Here is a 25,168-nt window from a genome sequence, read left to right as displayed (position 1 = left end):
AGCACATGAAAGCTGTTTGCTGTGTAGTAGCTGCTCTTTAACTTAATTGTCTTGTTATTTCTATTCAGAAAGAGCTCAGATGTGAGCACACATACTGTGCCTACACACACAGGCACTCTTAAAGAAAAAAAAACAAATCCTTTGCCTGTTCTTCAGCTCACGCACCACCCCTCCACAAAATGTTATGGAAATCAGTTCTGCTGGATTTTGAACTAATCCTGCTAACAGTCAGAAGTTATACCAGATATGCATCCCCAGACTGTTTCTGTTCATGAGCAAATTTATGTAAAGACGAACTATGAATAGATAGATACCTTAATCCATCTGTCCGTCCATTTTCTACCGCTTTATCCTCCACAGGAGGGAGTCTGACGTAGGGCGAGAGGCGGGGTCACACCCTGGACAGATCGCGAGTCCATCGCAGAGACAATCCACCATTCACTCTCTTCCAATTTACCTAAAGAACATGCAAACTCCATGCAGAAAAGCCCTAACCCTCGTTCCAACCCGGGGCTCTGACGCGTGTCTTCTTCACTAACCACTACAGATATCTCAATCATTTTCTGAATGTGCCACTACAGCGCTGCTGAAAATGCCATCTACAATACAACGCGCCCAAAAATCACAGGTTAACGCGCGTCGTCAACAGTATCAAAGTGCTATTTCCCCCGGTGGGACATTAGATAATGAAAACTGCAGACTAAATGGGCACAGCACCAGTTGCCCTCCCTTTCTGTCACCACAAAGATGCGTCTCCCTCCTCTAACTCGTTTCTAATGCACCTTTTTTTTTCTTCAACCTCCTTCTGCTGCCAAACCCACCCCCCCCCCCCCCTCCATCCAATTATTCTCGTTTGCGTTCCTGTCTCCTCGCCAGCAGAGGATTGCTTCCCACCTGGAGGGATTATATGATTTGCTCTTCTTAGAAGACAAAGTCGAGCCAAAGGGAGGGAGAGATAGGGGATCGTGAGTAGTCCACTGCAAAGACTAACACAGTTACTGCCCTCAACTGAGATTTCCACGAGAGGAAAAAAAAAATCAATTTACAGGCATTTAGGAAGCCTGACATCCTCTCTCACATCACGCGAGGAAGAGCTTTTGCAAATGTCTGTGTCTGAGTACATTCAGCCCCAAACGCGACTCTACACTGCGTTCTGTCTCTGTCTCTCTTTTCTTTGCGCGAGTATTTGCAAACAAGCGATCAGGCTGGCGGCAGATGAAGGCAGATGGTTGGATTAATGGAATGTCAACACTGAACTGTAATGACGGGACAGTTGACTTGCAAAGGTTGCTTTTTTCGCCAATATTAGCATTAACTGGATATTACGACTGTCTTCGCTGGTGAGAAGCAACGTCTTTGCTAACTCTTCTCTATAAGAGTTATTTATAGTACATGCTAGGCCTTCTGCAACCATGCTTTTCTGAAAGTAAAATTTAAATGTCTTCATTAATACGATGTATGCTCTGCTCTGTGCTAACCCAGGCATACAGTGATAGATCCGTATCAGACAGATTAGAGTCTTCCTCCTGGGTCCCACAGTCCCAATCAATTTCTGACAGACTCATCTTTGAAGTCACCTTTATTTCTTTAGCACATTTAAAACCAACCATGGTTTACAACACAAACATAAAACACAATAAATTACAACGTAAAATCGTTAAATGGTAAAAGAAAAATCTGTCTGGATAAAATGTTCTCATCCTGAAGTGAAAGTCAGAGAGAAGACGTCTGGGTCTTTAAAAGTCATTTAAACTCAACAGCAACTGTGCAAATCCATACTATAGTGGAATATCTCTTTCTGTCTGTTATACTGATCATTTTCTTGTCATGTAGAGAATTTATCTCCGAGGAAGATTCTCACATTCCACAGCGTGTTCGCGATCTATCGTCGACAGGTGTCGACACCAGTCGAGCACCTCCAAAACACAAATACACCTCCCGGGTGTTGGATGCATCCCATCTGTAGATCAACTCCTGTAGATGATGATTCCCACTCAAGACCATCCTCTTTCTCCTCCCTCTATCTCTTTAAGAACCACGACTTCTGCCAAACCAGCCGCGGGTCTACAGCCAGAAGAAAACTAGAGACTCGTCAAAAGAAAACTCATTAAAAAAACCTTGTCCACACAGAGTCTGATCCCCTGTGGCCGCCCACCGAAACCCCGAACATGGCAATCACGGTCTCTTTCCACACCCTCACTTACAACTCCCGCAGTATGCCGACATGAGTTCCAGCATCATGCAGATTCTCCTTGTTTAACTGGCTTTTCCACCGACTGCTACAGTCTCTGCACCTCATGACTCGGCGTTTCCTGGCTCCCGCCAACCTTAAAGAACCAAGACCATGCTTTTCCCCCGGGCAGCCAGTGTTTTTTTTGTTTTTTTTTTTGTTCCAAGGTGAAGACATAAATCTAATCAGACTCCTGCTGTCATCTCCAGAGAACCTGGCAGCTGTTCTAAAATCCTCTGACCCCCCCTCCCTCCCTCCCTCCCTTCCTCCCTCCCTCTCCTGTTCAAAGACACGGCAATTAGGGGGATTTTTTTGACTCCATGTTGATATTTACTGCGATGTTTTGCCCTAAGACAAGACAGTAGCTGGACAGTCCACGCGGCCTCAGAGCAAACTCCCAACAGCCAGAAAAAGTCTACATGGGAATATAATTGAGCCCTCAAGGCTCGGCATTTGGGCAAAGACAGGAAAACTTTTCTGTGGTTCTAAAGTTCTGGACGCTTGTTTTTGAGTGCTAAGTACATGTGGTGTTAGCTCCAGCTCCCTCATGATCCTTTCAGGATGAGCAGTATGGATAATGAACGGATGGATTTGTGTTGTAGTCAAAACCTTTTGAACAAGTTTTCTACTCACTGTAAAGTGGTTTTGTAGCCCCCCCCCCCCCCCCCCCCTCCCTCCTCCTCCTCCTCCTCCTCACTCACTCGCTCTCGTTCTTTCACTAACATTCAGCACATATCTCTTTGCTTCATTATGCTGACCTTGTGGTTCGGAAATGTTGGCATATAAAAACACTCCATTCAGAGACGAGGATGGAATTGTAATTTTCCCACTTTTTTTTTTTCTGATCACTTTCACGCCCATATGGTCTGAAATGAGAGCGAGGCCCACTGCTTCAGTCACAGCTGCACAGCTCACACAGCTCACACCCAAGATGGAATCAAGATCCATTTTAGATCCATCACTCACACCACATTTAGCCCTGTTCTGGGGGGGGATCATGGCCATGAGGTTTATATTGGTTTTCATACCAGATGCACCTTTTAGTTTTCTGAACATTAACCTCACACGAGCGGTATAAAGTGTTGTAGGCACAGCTATCGTCAGTGCTGACATGAAAAGCCTCTTCTTCTTTTCCTTTTCACAGACGTTGCCGTGCATCCGCACATCTCTCGGGTGTAAACAACACAAAATGCCAACTTTTGTCCTTGCTCAGTTATTGAGACTTTGCAATTCCCCAAGGCCACTTCTTCATCTCCCGTCTGCTCAACTTTCTCAGTTAAATCTAAACAATGTGTGATGCAGTGTCATACAGTATGTATGCAGCTGGTTTTCTCAGATGGCTGGCCAGCTCCGTTTCTCTGTGCTTCCTCCATCTTGTGCTCTTGAGATTCAAAATATGGCCGTGTGCTTTCTCCCGGGTCAGTTTCAGCATCCCATTTCCACGATGGCACCTCCTCCCCTGATACGATCCTGCACATCTCGCATGGTTATCTATCACCCACAACCTTCTTATCTCCCCTGTCCTTAACCACAGTCCCAGTGTACATCGAGGGTATGTCTCCTTCTCTCCTAAGTGTATGTGACTTTGCCTGGAGAATGTTTTTGTCATCCTGTTCTCATTACATTAAAGCTGCCGTGTATTTAAAAGCAGAGATTCACTTCAGTGCTTTGTCTGACCGTTTTTTTTTCTTTTCATCCTTAAGTGCAAATGTGAAGCACGGCTTAAGTCTTATTCGCAGTTCCACACAGACGGAGATAGCCTCTCACCCTCCCATGCTTCTCAAGATGCTATCACTCCAACAGGGCGTGCTCCGCCTTTATCACTCCGCGTGCACCGGCTCTGTTCTCGCTCCCGTATTTCACGTTCCACGTTGAAAATCTTAAGGTTCTGGAAAGCAAAATGACCCTCAGTGTCTTTCTGGCACCGGAAAAAAATATGATTAAGCAGAATCAAACGGAAGACTTCTTCTTTCTGAGCAATCCCTTTTTCACAGGCCTGTAAAAGTGCCCCACACTGAATTGCAACAGCTTCTTATTGTGTCTCCGTTCATGTGGAGATCGCCCAAAAACTTTGGCACACCTGCTGATAGATATTATAGATAGCCAAGTGTAATAGCGTTGGTCGCTAATTATGATCAGAGCAGACCTGTAATTACTCTTACACCAGTCTGTCCTCTCAACAGTCTCTGCTGCCATGAGTCTCATCCACAAGTGCTACATATACAGCTGGTGATTATTTGCTTCATACACAAACGATTCATTTTTACTTCTAGTTCAGGGTAGTGGCCTCCCCAGCTAAACACTAAACCTCATCCGTCTGGCTCTTAAAAATGCCAGCAGTTTAAAGCCTTCAGCCTTCATCACAGACTAAAGTTCTGTTTCTTTTGAGGCCTTCAGTGGCCTTTAGCTTTCATTACACGTTTTTAAAAAAAAATCCATTCCTACGAGCATTTGATTCATTTGCTTTCTTTCTGTTAACTGTGTCCCTTTTTATTGTTGGTTTGGGAATGAATGAATGAATGTGTCTTTTGTATGTTTTGTGTTCATAGCAACAATCTACTACTATATCTGTCTGCAAATGAGTTGCACATGGCATGGCATGTTCACAATGCTGGTTTTCTTTTTCTATTGTTGACTAGAAAGGATCTAAATGTACAACTCAGAGACGTGAATAAAGGTTTCATTATACTTGAGTAACGTGAGTAACTTTAGCTTCGGCTGATGGAGAGAAGCAATAGTTGCTCCTTCTCTCTCCTCCTGGCGGGAAATATGCAGACCTCTGGAAGTCTTGTCACTCACGCACGAGATACGATGGACTCCACAAAATCGATATGCGGGAAAAAAAACGGCACGCGATAAGATGCGGAGCGACAGATCGCGTCACATCTACTCCGAACCCGCGATTGAAAGCGAAAAGGAAAACTAAAAAGGGGCAGAAAGAGAAACGTGTGAGAGAGGCTAGAGTTACGCGACAGACAGTCTGGCGGAGAGAGCGGCTGAAATGCGAGGAAGTGAAAGGGGAATGGGTAAACAGCGGGGAATCAGGTTCGCCGGGAGGCTGAGGTTACTGCAGTTCAAGAGCGAGTGGCTGGGTCTGAAATGACAAGAGAGTTATAGAGATTCTCGGCAGGTTAGACGGGATAAATGAACACGAGAATGAAGTGTGGCAGAGCAATTTTTCCCCCTCTCACATCTTCACTGGCCTAAGCATATTGAACATGGACACATCAACAAGGTCTAATCACTAAAGTCCTTCTCTGTTGCCAACCTCGATATAACATTCTCATGCACTCTCTATTGATCTCTGCGCATTGAAATGAAGCTATGGCAAAAGTTCAGGGAGGTAAATCTCTTCCCTCTCAGTGCTTTTATGTCTCCAACTACCCCATCACTTTCTATTTCAATTTCATATGCATCTCCTTTAGTTTGTTTTACTGATATATATCTTGTCTAGCCAGCTATCAGTCTGCGGAAGCTCAGATTTAAAATATCACCTCAGCTTCACATGTTGTTATGTGAGGACTCAAGTTTGCAAAAATCACTCCAGATATTTTCCTGCCGGCTCCTGTGAGTGGAAATTGCACAACACGCCTCCTCCTCCTCCTCGTCCCGGCCAACCTTTTGCAAATATAAAGTTCCATCTTTCAGCTTTTTGTCAGCACCGAGAGACCGAACTCCTCTTGCACATTTAAGATTCTCTTATAAAATGTCTGTTGCTAAAGTGATTGAATATTTATTCTGATACATTTTGGACTGATCTATCCGCACTGAACTGGTTTGTCCTCACCAGCTTCCCTAATATCATCGTGTGTTCCCAGGCCCCTGCAGTGTGTTTATGTCTCTCCGTGTGAGAGTGATAATTAAAGGTCATCGACTGTTGGCCCAGTACAGTAGATCCACTGAGCTCCAATGGTAATGAGCGCTGTTATTGCCGATCTCTTGGAAGCGGAACATCGCGTGCGGCGTTCGAGGGGCGCCTTCTCGTTCTTATCCCGCTCTGTAGATTTCACTGATTCAAAATGACAAATGTCGCCGCTGGCAGGTCATGATCAGTAGCAGACGGTGTTCTTTGTAACCACTGTCTGTACTAAAGATTGTTTACGAGGTAAAAGAAGCATCACTCCCTAACACCGTACAGCTGCGAGAGGATTGAGTGCTTCTGTAGTCCCCACTCCATCTCTGCGGGTAATTGCATTGTGTTGCCTTGGCCCAGTAAGTTCCCACCTGAACACCATTTAGATCATTTGTCCCGAATCTCTGATCTGACAGCGGGGCACCTCCTGATGTAGTGTCCCTGGTAGTGTCATCAAGATCAGTGTCATAAACTGGTATAGGTCACTTAATTGAAGAGCCGCACGCTGTGGTTAGTTGGAGGGAAAGACGAGGACTTGGCTGGAGAACTTCTCGATTGACGTGAGATTACTTTCAACGTCGCGATAGCCAGAGAACTGATGGTGGTGTCATTTGCTCTTAAATGTAAAAATAAGAGTCTGAGAGTTGCTGTATTATTCATTCCGCCAAGATTTGTTGTGTTTGACCTCACACTTGAGCTGCAAATATTGATTTTGGTGTTGTTATTGTGTAGGTGTCGGAAGACTTAAAGGTTCTGGCGGCGTCTCCACACAGGAATTCAGAAGCAGACCACACCGGCTAACTTTAAATAATTGTTACCATATTATGGCACTTTTCCTCTATATAGTTATGCGGCTTGGCACGGCTCTACTATCCTCGTTTCTTTTGCTTTTCCATTTGTACCTACTTACTTATGGCCTCGCCTCAGCACGGTTACTTTGCATTTCCACTACCTGGTACTTTTTTGTCTGTGCTCCGTTCATGAAATGAAGTCAAAGCAGTTTCATGCAGCCATGCGGTGATGACTCCGCCCACGTTAAGTAGGTACTATTTTTGTAAATAACTAAACTGTGCCGTGCCGAGGCGAGGTGGAAAAGGGGATATGGTATCAGCTCTGGCGAGGTTCCAAGCGAGCTAAGCCGATTCTAAACATGACGTTGACAGGACGCTCTGTGGACGTAATGTAGCCGTCCACAGCCCCAGACAGTCCACGTCGAGGAAGTACTGAACAAATCCTTTTAATGACCTGATTCTAATGATTCAGTTACACTGAAAACAACTGCTTTACAAGTCACTAGTCACTCGTTTGTGTGTGTGTGATGACTCCGCCCACGTTAAGTAGGTACTATTTTTGTAAATAACCTAAACTGGTTATTTACACTGAACTTCCCTTCCGCTGTATTTTAATTCAGCGACTGTGTCAGACAGCGTCTGTGCTCCGGTCAAGCAGGATGAACTGAACTGATCTGTTTAAGTAAGCGATTCTATTGATTCAGTTACACCGACGAGAACTGCTTTGCTCGTCACTAGTTTGCGTCACGCATACAACAGCGCCGCGACATCTCCGTGCAGCCGGTGTATGACGACTCCGCCCACGTTGAGGCTGTTCTGTAGTGATTGGAAGTTCTAAAGTATGGAAAACGACTCAAACCGTGACGAGTCGAGCCGTGACGTGCTGCAACTGTATAGTGGAAAAGTACAGAGTGTGCCAGCTTCCTTCCGGTTAAGCTCTAGCATCAAGAATTCATATTTTATAAGTCTTCGCGGAATACAGACCATATGGACAGGATGCAGTTCTTACAGGTGGTGTGTTAATTATAAAAGACCGCATGCTCGTCTCTACAGCAGAGATGATATGTGGGAGGACAGGTGGATTTTTATATCAAACTCTAACCCCTTTATTTTTCTTTTCTTTCACTGCACATAGCACCTTCAAAATCCCCCGCAGGACTCCCACCTAGCCTTCATCTGGATCAGCATCTCTCTTCATATATCCCACAAAAGAGAGACGGGGAAATGATTTTCAGGCTGTGGCCACCACACGCTCTGCAGACCGTGTGTGTCTCTGAGGCTAGCAGCTTATTGCTAAAGGCTTGGTTAACGTGTTGCACGGGCGCTGCAGTCGGCTGACAGATGAACTCAGTGGTGCAGGCAGGCGCGAGCCGAGCACGACATGTTTACTGGAATTTAGTTGACATCATTTGGGGAATTGGGAGGGGGTAAAGAAACATGCAAAGAGAGAGGAAGGAATTGGAGAAGAAAGTACTGAACAGAAAAATAAGGAAGGGGAAGATGCTGTCTGACTCATCGCATGTAGACGCATGTGGGTTTGAATCTTCCACTTTTCTTCGGCTTATCATTTTTAAAAAGCGAGCTCTGACGAGACTACATCTTAATTTTGAGTGATTATTTCCCCAATCACAGAATGGAAATGAGTTCAGTCAGACCGTTCATCAATTCACCATCATATTTCCATTGCCTTAATATATAAGGCAATGGAATATAATATATATAATACCTTAACCACTGACACACACACACACACATGCTTTAGTTACTGGGAGGAAATCATTCATTATAGTCATTCATTGATTGAATTTTAAGTATAAATTAAAAGGGTCGGCCCCTCACTTTGCATTAGTTTTGATTTAAAACCCCTGGATCTTTTACAATATATCTTTAACACGAGTTGTGCATAAAAGCCACCTTTTAAACTGCACATGTTTTACCATGGATGAGGCACGAGGAAAAATAAAGGAAGAGGAACAGAATGTGGCACAAAACAAGCCTCTCCTCCTCCCTTGTAATCATGTTCTGCGCTCCCTTGCCTTCGCTCCTCCCCGCTGTCTTCGTTATCTCGCTTTCATCGCGCCTCTCTTTCATTTCTCGTTTTCCCTCGGCTTATTTAATAAGGTTCTGCGGAAAAGATAGCGGCTGCTAACAGGTGCATAGCCGCGATGTTTGTCTGTGGAAACAAAACAAATGCCGTTGTCATAAGCTGCACCAAACAGCCACTGTTGTTGTTGTTGTTTTTTTCCCCGCCCTTATCTGCATCTGCTGATATTAAGGTGTAATTTCCTGTCTGTGCAAGCTCTCTAGTGGCCTTGGAAAGGAGGCGCCGACTTTGCGCCTTCATGCTCCTATGAGCGTGTGAATTATCAGGAGAGGGTAAAAGGGAATGGCTAACCTTGGACACTCTGGCTTTCATGTTGTGATTTTCTCCACTTGAAAAGATCGCAAACGCTCAGACTGACAATGGCGTCGTTACTCCACCGTGACATAGGAAAATAGAAATTAATTCAGACGCACTTGACGCACAATGCGTTCACATGTCCGTGACGAACATTGTGTTGTGATGAATGAGTGTGTGTGTGTGTGTGTCTGAAAAGTAAAACTCTTCATATTATATAAAATGGAGTTACCACAGAGAGAACACAACTGGAAGGCTGAAAAATGACTTTAATAGAAAGCCATTGGTGACTTTTATGGATTCGGACCAAACCAAGTTACAGTGTTATGAGCACAGATGCTGCGGCGTTTATTTGTTCTCGAAAGCCGCAGTCTGCTCACGGTAATCGTTTACCTTCGTTAAAATCACCGAGGTTTCAGTGTCTTACATCAGCCGCTGTTAAAGTTAATAAAGTGTAGTGTGATCAGCCCACTGACGATCGTCTTCAATTCTGCGGCTTCACTGCGGTTTAATGGCCCCCCTGTGCTGTTTGGGTGAAGCGCTACATGAAAACAAAGAGCAGCTGGTGAAAAACAGTAGAACATCTAACATCCAGACAGCCGCACGCCTCTGTTGGTTAACACCAGCGAGTGGCACTGATTAGAAATTCAGTTATTACTCAGCAGTTACACTTAATAATGTAGACTGTTGCTTTGGGGTTTTGGGAATCAGCTTGATCACGTTGATTAGAAGTATTCCAGTTTCCAGGTCGTGGTTTGGACCCCTTTAATTGATAAATGGATGTTCTGTGTTATTATCATTTAAAATGGGGGCCGCATTCCAACTCCACTGGAGCGAGTTGGGTGCCAGAACATTTCCAAAACACACACACACACACACACACACACACACACACACACAAAGCAGCTGCTCTTATATCATGGTGTTACATGGTGTTGTGATCACATGATCCTCGATGACTTATGGAACCTCCCACAAAGAAGTGGGTAATATGGCGTGACCCAATCACTGACACCGTCAACATAACACACAGTGTAGTACAATATTTTTTTTGAATAACTTAATTTATTAGGGCTGTCTTAATTATTATTTTCTTCTTAATCGTGATTAATCACAGATGTTTAATAGTTAATTGTGATTAAATGTTTAACACGGCATTATTTGCAGTTCACAACACATGAGCCGGGCTAAAGCAGCTCTTACCAGTGCATCTTAAATGGGAATCAAATAGAAAAAGGCAGAAATGTTCGGTTTATTTGGTTGTTTTGATCAGTAAGAAGTGCAATGAGCCTGAGGTAACAGGACGTTCCAGTTTAGTTTAGTTGTCTTCTCTCACTCGTGCAGCCATGTGTCGTGCTGGGCAGATTCAAACAGTCCAAGCTGAAACTCGGAGTACAGAGTGATTCTGTGACGCAGCAGAATTATTCCTCAATCATCTCTCAGCAGCTGCAGCTTCATATTAATTCATTTATTAAACCGTCTTTTTCCCCAAAGTCACTCTGTAGTCCAACGATCATCAGCTGTTTCGGAAAGTGTGACACTGCCATGTGTGAACGCCCTGAGATGCTAAAAAAAATGAGTATACACAGTATACACACCACGATGGATGCTACAAATTAAGGCTGAAATTAAGATTAAGATCACGATTCTCTGACATGACTTTTTCCACAAATCGAAAAGTTCATCGCACTCATGAACAAAAGATTAGAAACATTCAATTAGGCATTTAAGTTAAGTGCCAAACAGTGTGATTTCTTTAGGCCCTGGAACATGGCTCTGCATAATGGGATTATTGTTACTATTTGTGGGTTAAAGGGCAGTTTCACCCATTGTTTTTACCCCCACTTGGTCAAATGAAGAATAAACCTAAAATCATTATGACGCTTCTGTGTTTGTTTAATTTGCATTCTATTACAGAATCAAATCATTTTTTCCAGGTATTTTACTCATAAAACTTGCCCGAAATACACAGTAAGTAGGTGCTGGTGGGTGTATGGTAGTGTAGGGCTTTGAGTGATTTTTTTCAATCCCAACATCCTCTGTTGTTGTGGGAATGAGACGTGTATCTCAGATCCACTGTCTGATGATCAAATAACACATTTAGCTCTGGAAATTAGTAAAAAAAAAAAAATGCATATTTGGTGTGATTCTCGTCGCTACCAACTGGGTTTTTATTACCATCCATTTTGTATTTATTTCTCCTTAGCGCACACTTTCTCCTGTGTTCTGTGCCGCACTCACTCGGCGCCGCTGCTCATAAACTCTCAACTGCAGACGGACTCCCGCCTCCACTGAATCATGTGACGTAAAGACGCTTCACATGTTGAGAGAGAATTCAGCGACAAGGCTATAGGATCATTTATTTGCAGCCTTACTACAAATATATATGTATATATGCATATGTATATGTATATATATATATATATATATATATATATATATATATATATATATATATATATACATATATATATATATATATACATATATGTATATATATATATATATACTCCAATAGGTGAGACTTTTGCTCATACTGAATGATGTTGCACTGCTTGATTGCAGAAACATCCTTAACTTCCCTTTCCCCTGCTTCCTGATGCATCCATATCTCGAGAGGAGGGAAAAATATCCTCCCTTTATCTCCTCCTCCTCCTCCCCTCTTCCTCACCCTCGTCTGTCTGTGTGCTGCAGATTACAGTAAAAAAAAAAAAAATGGGACTGGGGCGTGCAGACGATATCTGCATTCATATTGTCAAGTGATCTTCACTGGGGGAGAATTTGCAATCAAATGTGTTTCCCCTGCATACAATCCTCACATTATTAGGTGCCTGCAGCCACAAGGCATACTAGTCAGAACTCCCTAGAGTTCTCACTAGAATGCATTGTGCTGCGAGCACATATTGTAATCCTGCGCGTTTATTCCGCTTATTTTTCCCGCGCACGCCAAAAGTTTGGCGCGCTACTCCTCCCGCAGCTTTGAGAAAACCCCAACACAAGTTATATCAAAACGTGCGCCTTGACCAGGAATGGTGTGCTATGACTTTTCTAAGACTTTCGCGTAACCATGGCGACAGAAATCGCGAAAATGTAAAATAATTTCCACTCACACAATAATGGGAAACCGAAAAAAACCAAGCCCACTTTGAAACATCACAGTGTCGTCATACTTTAACGCAGAAACGTGGTTGGAACTTTAAACGGGTCACAAGACTTGGGACTTTTCTGACCTAAGTCGACATTGTGATCCATGTTACGGTTTTTAAACAATCGCAGTTTACGTTTTGTACTTTTTTTTTACGTTTTCAGATTTTATAATGATTGTGTGAGTGGTCTGTGAAGTGTGTGGGCGGATCGCTAGAGTGTGCCACTCTAGCGAGATCCAGCAAAATAATCACCAAAAATTCCTAAACAAACTCCTCTCCTGCCCACAATTTCCAACCTACACTGATAATTTTTACATCAAAACGTTGCCATGGGTGTCGTGTAACCCTGTGTGTGTTTTCATGTTCATATGACTTGTAGTTTTTCTTAAAATCACCTCAAAGCGCAGACAACTCCAGTCACACTCTCCATTCACTCCCATGTTAAAATGTCTGCTTTTGAGTTCTGGAAAAATCAAGACGAGGGTGATTTTAAAACTGTGATTTCTCTGTCAATTCAAGCCCGTTTGTCACAAATTTAAATTTGGGAGTTGCTGAAAGCCTCCTGACGCTCACAAACCAAAAATGATATCTCTATCATCAACCGTTCTTGAAATATGACAACTTTAAAACATGCTGTTTTCTCTGCTTTCTCTGCTGGTTTTGGAGAGATAGGGACAGGTGCGTGCGTGTGCGTGCGTGTTTGGTGTGTGCGTGTGTGTGCGTGCGTGTGTGTAAGGAGAAGAGGGGACTAGGGGAGGGGCTTATCAGTCTCTCTCTGTATTATTCCATACAAAACTTTGACGTGTAACTCCTCCCACAGTTTTGAGAAAACCCCCACACATGTTATATCAAAACGTGCGTCTTGACCGGGACTTGTGTGCTATGACTATTTCAAAGTGTTTCAAGTAACCATGGCGACAAAAATCGCAAAAAACTGCGATATAACTTCCACATACACATGAATGGGAAAATTTGAAAGGGTGACTCCACCAAAAAGTCCTTCCAAGGTGGATTGGATCCAAATAATGTTTCCCAATGACGACACATGCCGCAAGAACTGCAGGCACCCTCGAAATTTCGGCCACGGAATTGCCACTCTAGTTGGAGCTGCTCTGGTTTCAGTGTGGAGGAGGAGGAGGAGGAGGAAGAGGAGGCAGACTATCATATGCACAGCTCAAGGTCCTTTCTTTTTGGTATTTCTGCCGGCAGAGGCCAGTTTTTGTGTCGTCCTGTCAGAAATCCTGAAGCCCGGATTATGCAGTCGTCTGATAAGATGCGTATCTACCAATCAAATTCAACGTTGGCACAAATACACACCTGAGCGAATGCTAATTCCAGCAGCAGCAGCATGTGGTTCACGACACTTGATCTTTGCCTCGATTCCGACAGAAGCAACATTTCTCCACTCCCTATTCTGTTTTGTTTTTTTAATCTCCTTCTCACACGCGTGCGTATTTTCAGGCTCGCCTCTTTGTCCCGCATCTTGCTCTCACCCCCTCACTCACTCACTCACTCACTCATCCTCGTCCTTTCTGTCGGTCCAGATATGCGTCTCTGCCCTCGTTGCTCTTTGTAGTACAGGTGCATAATTTCTGCTGGCTGTCCTGTCCGGGCTGCACCGAGTCTCTGTGCTCAGTCTAAAGGGGCTGATAAGGCCAGATGGCTCTGTGCTTTGTAAGCCTGTGAAGCGAGTAATGCAGTGGAGCACAGCCTCCAGGCTCAACACTGCCTTCATCCCCGTGTGGGAGAAGTGTGTGTGCCTGTGCAGGTGTGTGTATGGTAATTCTGCCCTTGTTAGAACCAGGCTAGGTTCAGACCTTCTAAATGTGGATGTTTTTCCACACTGAGGTCATTTCTCCCAGTTCTCTCTCCTGCGGGCGGCGACTTTACCTTTGTGGACAAGATCTCATTAAATCACACACTTCAGAATTAGATCATACCGGGCTCAACCAAAACACTTACCGTAGCTCCAGTAATTGACCGTGGGAAACAAGTGGACTGGTGGTGTTTTTTTTTTGTTTTTTTCCAGAACAAACGCAAATAATGAGCTTGTGTCACTGTGGCTTTGTTTGATTTTCATTGTTTTCAAGTGAAATAAATCCCAAAAATATGAACACTTCACACATCAGGACACTGGGAAAATACAAATGTATCTGATTGAAGGTCATCAGTCATGATTCTGTAACTCTGTGGCAGGTTTTACTGATTAAAAAACTACAAAATCACAACTCTTCATTAACTGTTTAAACTTAAAATAATAATAATAATAAACCAGTAGAGTGTGGCACTGTAATTGGTGCTTTGAGATTCACCTCAAACTATTTATAAATTAATGAACTAATGTTTTTATGTGGTTGTATTCATTAATGTCTAATGTGAGCGCTTGTTGTGATTGAAATTCTCAACTAAAACTGATTTTTTTTTTCCAAAACAATGTAGTGCATATGACAAAATGTTATCTTGCAGAAAAATTGAAATTAATTTGTGGTCAAATCATGAGCAGACACAGGCTAATTTTAAATGACTGCAAAAGTGCCCACAAACAAAATAATAATCATTTTAAAGTTTCCAAATTGTAACCATAAATAATACAATTATGGAATAACAATGTAATTAAAAATGTTACGTACAACTTCACACCCAACCTCGCCCTCTAAAAAGAAAACTAAACTGAATTCTCGATTACAACTGATTTTCTGAAACGAAATGTTATTTATTTCCATATTTATAGACGTGTGTATCATTAGACTGAAATACATTCAATTTGTATGTGTTTATTCACAAATTTGAGCATCGCCCTTTCGCTCTCTGCTCGTTCTTGTAAGTTTACTTTTGTTTGCTCTTCAGCACAAACAAAAATCATTGAATTAGCTGCAGGATGACTCTGCTTTACAGACACGGTTCTGAGGCTTTGCTGTAAACACCAACAACTGGCCTTGGTGCTGCCTCGGCGGTTTTGCTCCACCGGCCCACCTGTGATCTATTCTGGGCACCGAAATACCACACAGAACAAACAAAGACTTTTCCACGTGTTCATAAAGGGAGCGTAGTGTTGAATAATTTAGCTGCATAATAACATATGTCCCTGCGTGTTTGTGTGTGTTTGAGTTCTCTCCCGCTGCCTCACACAGAACCTGATGTTGCCTTTTGACCTTTTCGGCTCCATCTCACCCCGTGACCCTCGTGTGGAGGATAAAGCAGTGGAAAACGGATGAGTGAAGAACATCAATGTAGATTATGGAAGACATGTGTTGTTGGAAATAGTTCCTGAAATATTGTACTCAAAGAAAAGTGCCACTATTTTGATAACATTTTCACTTAAGTACGGGTAAAAGTACTGGTCTGAAAATGTACTTGAGTTCAAGAAGAAAAAAAGTAGCTTGTTTAAAATGTACTCACGTTTTTAGTAGTGATAAAAAGGAGCAATAATTGTGCAGAAGTCACAAAATTAGACCGTTCTTCTTTTGTTTTTGTTCATAAAAACGAGCCGAGTGAACTTTGAACTGTGAATTTTAAAAATTTCGAGTACTTTTTGCTCAGGTGTGTTAATAAATAAGGATATAAGACACTTTATGTTGCACTTTCTTATAACCTCTGCATATACTGTATGTTTAAACATAGTAATTGAAAAAATCAGCCGATCTGCTCTGTGTTGTAAGGGTTAAAGAAACACGGACAAGTTTTCAGTTTTAATGTATAACAACCATAGCCAGTGTTGTAGTGCTTGAGTTCAGTAATTGGAGTGGAGTTGTACTGCAGTCCTGACTCATGACTCTCGATAATCTCGAGCATCGATGACCCAGACGTGAACTCAGAATCGAGCATTGTGTGCATTCAGACTGTGAAGTCTGTTGTTGTTATTGTTGTTTGTCTATGAGTGGAAAAATGTAATTTGGCATAGAATAGTGAAAACATGCTCTATTAATGCAGCTGTAATGCATGCCCGTGCTTGTGGGTCGACAGGCGGGCGTATATATCTCCGCTAACACTGATAATTACATTATTTTCAGTGCTGTCACTGTGTGTGAATATACTGTGCTATAGAAAGAAAAGTGTGCAGCAAGTAGCATGGAGGAGCCGTCATGGAGACGCAAGGAAACAGTGTCTCAAGTTTCAGAAAACTCAAACTAATATGAAAAATATATGGATTTTGAGTCCCTCTGTGTGTGTGTGTGTGTGTGTGTGATACCATAAAATGAGGAATAAAAGCTGTTTTATATATTTTATATATATATATATAAAATAATATTAAGACTTTCATCTTTTGTGGCATACAATGAATTATTAATTGTGCATTTATTCATTTATCTGTAATGTTTTATTTTGTTTAGTTTCTTCATTTGTGGTAGAGTGCACACAAAATATTTTCATAATGCTTGTGGTAATTCTGCATTTCAGAATTCCAGTGCCTGTGCTTAAAAATAAAGCTGACTTTTAATATCGATCCTGCTGAAGGCAGAGCGTGAAGAAGAGATGATCAATGTGCAGTGAAAAGTCAGGCAGCGTGAACAAGCACCGCTGTTCGAAACTGTGAATTTAAAATGAGTTGTAAATTTAAACATTAACATCAACATAATGTGTTCTGAGTTTAAAAAAAGATTTGACTTTGAGGAAATTCACTCTTGACAGCAGCGATGGTACAAAACAGGTATATAATGACCCCGTGAAATAAAACAATAAGAACAATAAAAATTCAAATTCGTAGGAATAAGATGGCAAATCCAAAAAGAGGAAAAAAATACAAAACTATATACAATAAACAAATGGAACGTCATTTGAAAATATGAAGTAGTACAGGAGCGAAAAATGTAATCTTAGGTCAAGGCCACGGCAAAATCACTGCATACGTTCATTTATTTATGCAGCACTTTCTTTATCACACATCTGCACATTAAAAATAACCACGCTTGACCAAAGTGCATTACTATAGAAGCCCATTTCCGCCAGGAAAGAGGTAAGAGGTAAAACCTAGTCTTGATAATAAGATAATCATCAAAGTCAGTCAAAATTATGAGATAAAAAGTCTAAATTATGAGATAAAAAGTCTAAATTATGAGATAAAAAGTCTAAATTATGAGATAAAAAGTAAATTATGAGATAAAAAGTCAGACTCCTCTGTAGTCAAACTACAGAGGAGTTTTTTTCCTTACAATAATCCAGCTATGATGTTATGAAAGCATGGATCAGTGTGTCTCTAAGACTCTGAGAAGGAGACAGGACTTCACCTTATCTAACATACAGTAACCCTGATGCTCTGTTCTCCTCAGGTGTCATCCGCACGGCACTGTCCAACCTGGACCGTGAGACCAGGGACCAGTACCCTGTGCTGATCCAGGCCAAAGACATGGCGGGCTCGATCGGAGGACTCTCTGGATCCACTACGGTCAACATCACCCTCACCGATGTCAACGACAACCCGCCAAAGTTTCCACAGAGTGAGTGACATTTTGCTTTCATCATGCATGTCACTTTACATGAGTTGTCTGGCATTATTTCCTCATTTCCGTGTTTTGAGCAACAGCTGTGCTCACAAAACACCTCCATGTGGCAGAAAGTGAATGAATGAATCGATAAATCCGTGGCTACTTCCTTTACCCTTACCCCTCACGCTCCCACCAACTTTTCTTTAGAAAATGAGTCCAGTAAATCCTGCTCACAGTCAGACAGAGAGCGGTGAACTGAATAACTCTATGGCAGAAGGTAATAAAAGGGAATTTTTTGACACGTGTAGCAGTTGAAACTGTGACATGGTGACATCGCATCGCCTTTGGCAGAATGTCCAAATGTCCACACACACTGCGCTGTAACTTATTATGACCTGGGGCAAAAGAAATTCTTTACCAGAAGGAAACTGGACGGCAGTAGCTTCGTCAAAGTTCCATGTGCCATGAGTGACTGTATACGACCACAGCACGTACTCTTCACGTGCGTCTGTCCTACAACATTCAGCCCTGGAGTTTCATGCCCCAGGACAAACCCCCATGTTCTGTAGTCTAGGAAATGGGACTAAATGCAGGAAAAAAAATATATATATATATACATCAAACTATCACATGTCCTCTCAGTGGTCCTCGGTTCATGGCTGGACTTTGTCTCACCTGGGTTAGGGAGGCTGTTGGAGGTGGTACTTTACATTTTCTTTAATTTAATTCACATGTCATTGTTTATGTTACGATCCGTTAATGTATCAACGTCTTTTCTCCTCCGCATTCATCTTTTTTCGAATTGTTTCCGTCGCTGAAGGTCACTCATTTCACACAAACTTCCTGTAGCTTCAGCAGCATTAGTCGTGTTAATCCCTAATTTAAAACATCAGCAGGGAGCGAAATGTATGAAATGTGAAATAATATTTGGTTGCCAGATTACTATTCTTAATTTTTATTTAAGTTACAGTAATTACAATTTTGCGTTGTTTCTGGTGCAGAGAGTTACCAGCTGTACGTACCTGAGCTGGCTGCGGTAGGAAAGGCTGTGGGCCGGATCAGAGCCAACGACGGCGATGAAGGACAGAATGCGGAGATGAGCTACCGCATCACGAACACCGACGTGGCCGCCATCTTCAACGTCACCACAGACGCGGACGGCAGGGAGGGAATCATTTCACTCAAGCAGGTGGGAATCAGACACACGAGCAGACACTGGAACTCTGTTGTCTTGTCTTAAGTTACTGGCTTTTGGAACCCTTATATATGGAATTAGATTTGTGTCAATATTTTCAAGCGACGCTTTTTAAAAAGCAAAAAAAAATATCGATTTAATCATTCGAAAATATTGTATTTTATTGTTTGAACATACACTTGTTCTTTGCGCCATGGTTTTTTGTCTGTGGGCGGGCCTTAGGAAGCTGCCTGCTGATTGGCTGGAGTTTTGGAGTGGCAACTCAATGGACCGGAAGTCGTCACAGGCTTGGAGTCGCTGGAGTTGTTTTCCAACATCTGACAAAATAATTGTTAATATCTAACGTTTGTCAGATTATAAACATTAGATACTTACAATTTTCTGTCGGATGTCATCGGGGAACGAGTTCCAGACGTACAGCTGTCACTCCAAAACTCCAGCCAATAAGCAGGCAGCTTCCTAAGGCCCACCCACAAACAAATCACAGAGCGCAAAGAACAAATATATTAAATCAATTGTTTGCTTCCTGAAATGTGTTGTTTGATTATGTTAGATAGATATACATAGATGGTAGCAGAGGTTTGAAAGATGAGTGGAAAACATACTGTATGAAAGTGTGAGTGAATGGGTGTGAGTCATAAAAATAATAATAATAACTTGGATTTATAAAGCGCCTTTCACGAAACCCAAGGTCGCTGTGCAAGTAGAAGAAAAAAAAAGACAAATCAGAATAAAAAGACTAACAAACAAACAATCAGGTGGCAAAAACTTGAGGGAGTGAGTTCCAGAGGGTTAGAGTGGATGGATGGAGCGGCGGATGGAGAGACTGAGGTCAGCAGATGGAGAGACTTATAGAAGCTTGAAGAGGATCCAGAACTTAACGGGGAGCCAGTGCTGTTGTTTCAGCGTGGTGGGTGATGTGTTGCCAAGATTTGGTGCAAGTGAGAACCCTGGCAGCAGAGTTCTGGACATGTTGGAGCCCTTCCAGGGTTTTCTTGGGGACCCCAAAACAGGACGGCGTTGCGGTTGTCCGGGTGTGATGTGATGAAAGCATGGATGAGGGTCTCAGCGATGGAGTCAGGGAGCGACGACCGGATGTGGGAGGCGGATTTGAGTGGTCACAAGACTAGAACAGTGCTATACACAGACGGATTTTACCATTATAAACACACGAGAGCAGCAGAGCAATGGCTTCCATTAAGTGAGAGGCAGTTGAACATGTAGTAAGTTTTGTAATATGTTTATGCCACTGTTATTGGCATTGCTGATTTATAAGGCTATAAATCAGTGATAGAGAAATCACCGATTGTGAGAAAATGCGTTCATATCAAGCAAATTGTCCACATTGTTGTTTATACTTGAACTCATGCCAGTACACTCAATATGTACAGTCATTTTAACAGATACTTTGAGGATTTACCCACATCATTTACACACATTTACTGAGCTGAACACCAAACACTACAGCTTATACTGTTTAACGAGGTCCAGGCTTGGCTGTGTGCTGCACTGGAGCAGACAAGAACACGATGACACGGTTCCTTTTTTTTGTCTTCAGCTGGTGCTTTCATGTCGTCTGTCACCGCCGTCCTTGCACCATGATTCGTCATTCTTTTTAAAAGACTCAGTCGTGTGTGATTCTCCGCTGAAAGCAGGCGGCGTTCCAGTTGTGCCTGAAACGCTGAGATTGGCTCGTCCAACAGCTGCAGAGTAACACAGAAGAATCAATTTGGAAAATGGTCCCCCCCCCCCCCCCCCATCTGTGAAGCAGCTGAGCTTTGAAAGTTGTTAAACAAGGGTCCGCCATTAGATCTGTGTTAATGTGTGATGGTGAATCAGCATGCACCCAGAAGCTGAGGAAGCTAAACCGTGTCCAGTAATCACCTGGCTCTGAATGACTTCAGCTTATACAGTCAAACCTGACGAAGTAGCTCTGCTCATAAGTCATAATCTCTTGAAAGTTCAGTGGAAAAACCAAAGCTCTTGAAAGAGTGACTGTCATCACCTCCACCACCACCTGCTCCTGACAAGTGACAAGGTTCAGCAGTGATGAATCCCGGGCGACATGTGACACTGCTATCTTTAACAACGACAGTGATTCACCGTCAGGCTACAGCGAGCAGTACTCGGCTCGTGACAAATCGGATGGAGTGTCACTGAGTAGTCGTGCCCTCGTATCAAAAATGTGAACTCTGGCTTAAGAGGCGACTCGTATCATGAGAGAGTGTCCAAATCCAATAGTTTAAAGAACAGTTACTTTTCCTGCCTCGGCCGGACATCGATAAAAGAAATCGGTTCATATAATAAAGTGTTAAAGCACTCTAATTAACAAAACGTACAGAAACGCAAAATCATTCCAGAACAGAATGCATTTCCTGAGCAGTGAGTCCTCAATTTGTTACAACCCGGCGACGCACACACAAACTTATCTATGACTGATGGGGGTTAACTTAAGTAAATATCAATAATCTCGATGAGCTCAGGCAGTCGGAGTCAGTGGTTTGTCAAAGTGATGAATGTGTGGTGCAAGATAAAGGAAAACAGGGGTTTGTTGCAGAGTGAAGATGAGCTACAACACACTGGCATCTTAATTAGGCAGCCTACAGTCACTGGGAACGTTGGCCAGGTGTTCCCCCAGCGGATTTGCACCTCAGCTACACACCTGCAAGACATTCACAGACACACGGCGTACAGGAGCGAGGATCCACGATCCAAGGCCATCGCACCAACAACAGGAGGATTTTACAAGCCCTTTTCATATCGTTATTGAATTTTCAGATTGTTCTTCTGCTGTGTAGTCAATGGTAATTATCTGGAATTTATTTAATAGACTCATTATCTCCAGGGAATATTCCGTATGCCATGTAATGCTGCGGGGAAAGCAAAGACCTGCACACTTTTGTTTTCTAGTAGAAGCAATCAGCTTGAGAAAAACAAATGAGCTCCAGTGCGCCACTAATTATCGATGTTGGCGTTACCTTCCAGATAAATCTCATCATAGTCCTGAAGCAGGGATGCCAGATAGCTCACCTCGCTGAGCTGGCTGCTGTATTTTCAACCTTTCTCACCTCCTTTCACATCCACTCTTTTTCTACCAAACTGCAACTAAATGCTCTGACGTTCTATTCGAGAGTCACATGACTTGGCAACGTAAAAAAAGAAAAGAAAACAAATGCTGAAAAAGACACAAAAAGAGGTATAGAAAGTCGAAATTATGAGATAAAAAGTCATGATTATGAGATGAAAGTCATAATTATGAGATAAAGTGGAAATTATGAGCTAAATGTTCAAATAATTCAGGTCATAATTTCTTTTGATACGTCATTTTCTGTCTGTCTGAATGGTTACTATCATAGACTGTAAAGGTGGACAATGTTTCTTCCCACTCTACAACACCAAGCCCAAAACATCTACTAAATACTAATGACACCATTTTTTGTGCTGGTGATGTCAGTTGTAGTAAAATGATTGTGCACACTAATAATCCAAGAGTAGAGTTAATATTTAAATGTCCGGCCCACTTGGCCGACCAATCAACACAGAGCCACTCTCAACTTTTAAAAAAAAAAAAAAAAAAAAAAAACTGCCAATCAGAATGTTTCATCTTGATTTTTACATCATCAAAAAACAAATGAAACCCAAACTTATCAGAAACATAAAATGATGGTGTTTATAATGTATATTACATGTGTTTTGGCTTTACCATTGGGAGCTGTTGTCCATTTTTAGTTATACACTAGTGTACGGTCACAGATTTTGTGTGTGTGTGGGGTGCTCTTTTCAAAAGAAGGTATAAAAAAGTGCTTTACAAGCTTTGAAACAATAAAATGAGGCAATTAGAATACAAATGATGTATAAAATGATATCTTGAAGTAAACAAAGTCACATTTATGGTTTTCAGTCACCTGTCCTTGACCATTCACGCAATTGGCCTTCACATTGCTGCTGTTAGCATCTACTACACAATTTTTTTATGTAACTAGGCTTCTGTGAGTTCTGCATGACCACATGGTGCATTACCCCAGGCTTCCGCCAAGTCTGAAACTAGCACCCGACCGACCTTTGAGGAGGTAAAAGTGTCAGTGGCTGAGGAGAGCAGAAATAACACATAAAAACCTTTTTAGTTTATTCGGAGAAGGTTAAGTAAAGGAGGCCGTAGCGCCACAGTGCAGATGCCGTCTGCCATAAAACTACAACAATAATAGCAAACTGTAACATTTAAAGACATTAAAATGACATAAAAGTTGCAGGAACGTGTCCTCCAGATGTTCTTTTTGGTTTTTCCCCACAGCCTCTTAACTACGAGAAGAGAAAAGTGCACACGCTCAACATTGAAGGCTCCAACACTCACTTAGACTCCCGCTTCTCCCACCTGGGACCATTTAAGGATTCAACATCGCTGCGAGTCATTGTCGGGGACGTGGACGAGCCTCCCGTCTTCTCCATGGACTACTACATCATGGACGTGTATGAGAACTCACCTGTTGGCACCCAAGTGGGCACTGTAATCGCTATGGACCCGGACAGCACCAACAGCCCCGTCAGGTAAAAGAAACCATCAATTCACTTCATTTCAAACACACGACACAGTGATTATAACCCATAGAGACTGTTCCAGTAGACTAGTAGGGGTAGAAGAGTGTGACAGAAATACCTGGAGGTTGAGGTGTTCTGACGAGGAAAACTGGATTTGGAGTTGTTTGGAGTATATGGCTCTTATCATGTACAGGAAGTCCACTGAAGAGACTGTGAAAACCTTATTTCTCTGAAAATACCAATTTGTTTTCTCCCACTTTAAGCGCTTTTTCCATGCAGTTCGAGCACTACTCATGGGCGGGGTCATCATAGCTTGAAATTTACCGCGACACACGCCGTTTTATACGTCAGCCATCAAACACGGGAACATCAGCACCCCGTCGACGGACCACGGTGTATTTTTGCAGACAGCAGCCACCTCACTGAAACATTCTTCCCCGGTTTTTAAAAATGATTTTAAATGATTTCGATTTCCTGTGTCGGACTCATGACACGAGCTCAGCTCGCTTGGAACCTTGCCAGTGCAGGGACCAAAAGAAGCACCAAGTACTATCCTATGACAGTATCAGGATCACTTCACGTTATAGAAGAGGAGAGTTGTTAAAATGAGGGCTGTGGAGCATTTTGTGGAATTGTACTTAGAATAGGTTTCACAAACAAGGCGATACTTTTTATTAATCTTTTGGCACATCAGCATCACATCGCTGCTTTTGTGGAGGGGGAAATAGCAGGAACTGGTCGACTGTAGGGTTATCGGTGCATGCATCAGTGGGCCATTCAGAGGGGTTTTGTGGTTTCTCAAGAACGAGTCGAGGTCTGGCGAGCACGGCGTCTCCAACGCCGGCAGTACAGTACTACTTTATTCTCATAAATGTACGACTTTAATCTCGTACATTTGCGACTTTATTCTCGTGAATTAAGACTTTATTCAAGAAGTTTGTGATTTTCTTTTCTTCTCAATGTCGCCCTCTAACTCCGTCATACTATTCCTTATGCAAAAGCCAAAAAAAAGAGTAGAAGTAGAAGCCGAGTAAAGCTAGAACTGTATAATGCCATTACCTGACAGGGGCACAGCGGTGCTTTCTCACAGCCTTGGCAGGTTGAAAGAAGTGTGTGATGTGATCATTGGTGTGGCTCAGTGATGTGTGCTAACTCACAGGTGAGCAACAGCTGGGGAACCAAACCAAAAATCCTGCAATAGTTTTATGCAGTTCCTTGCTGATATTGGAGTGCATTGTGTCCGATTTGTTGCCCACTGTCATGGCGCCTGGGAGTTGACCCAGTGTTGCTCCTCTAGCTCGTTGACATCAGCGTTAACATTGTTCCAAGAAAGTCCCAGAACAGCAAAAGTCTGCGGGCGTTTGGTTTGGACTGATGTGACTGAGATACTCAAGCATGACTTGAATAAACCGGGGTCTAATTCACCGGGTTTTTTTCACAACAGATATTTGTTGACATGAAATAGTAGTTTTTTTTACCAGTAACTTTAATTATGGTTCTACTCCAGGAGAGTCCTGCTCATGTTCAAGTGGAAGTCAAGGTCACACTAAATACTAAATACTTGTATCTGAAATTGATTTTTTTTTTTTAAATCAG

At 42.5% G+C, this 25,168-nt stretch overlaps 1 protein-coding gene across 1 annotated transcript in view; it reads left to right on the top strand.

Moving 5' to 3' along the window:
* Nucleotides 1–25,168, top strand: part of LOC131468915 (cadherin-18-like) — a 103,717-nt gene that overhangs the window by 53,754 nt on the left and 24,795 nt on the right. The window contains exons 5-7 of the mRNA XM_058643625.1: nt 17,686–17,853; nt 18,843–19,030; nt 23,328–23,581. Coding sequence (XP_058499608.1) covers nt 17,686–17,853; nt 18,843–19,030; nt 23,328–23,581 — 610 coding nt within the window. The remainder of the gene's footprint in view (nt 1–17,685; nt 17,854–18,842; nt 19,031–23,327; nt 23,582–25,168) is intronic.

Source organism: Solea solea, chromosome 1 (assembly GCF_958295425.1).
Source record: "Solea solea chromosome 1, fSolSol10.1, whole genome shotgun sequence".
In the NCBI taxonomy this organism is placed as follows: Eukaryota; Metazoa; Chordata; class Actinopteri; order Pleuronectiformes; family Soleidae; genus Solea; species Solea solea.
The sequence above is the reverse complement of the archived record's forward strand: the minus strand, read 5'-3'. Positions and strand labels throughout refer to the sequence as shown.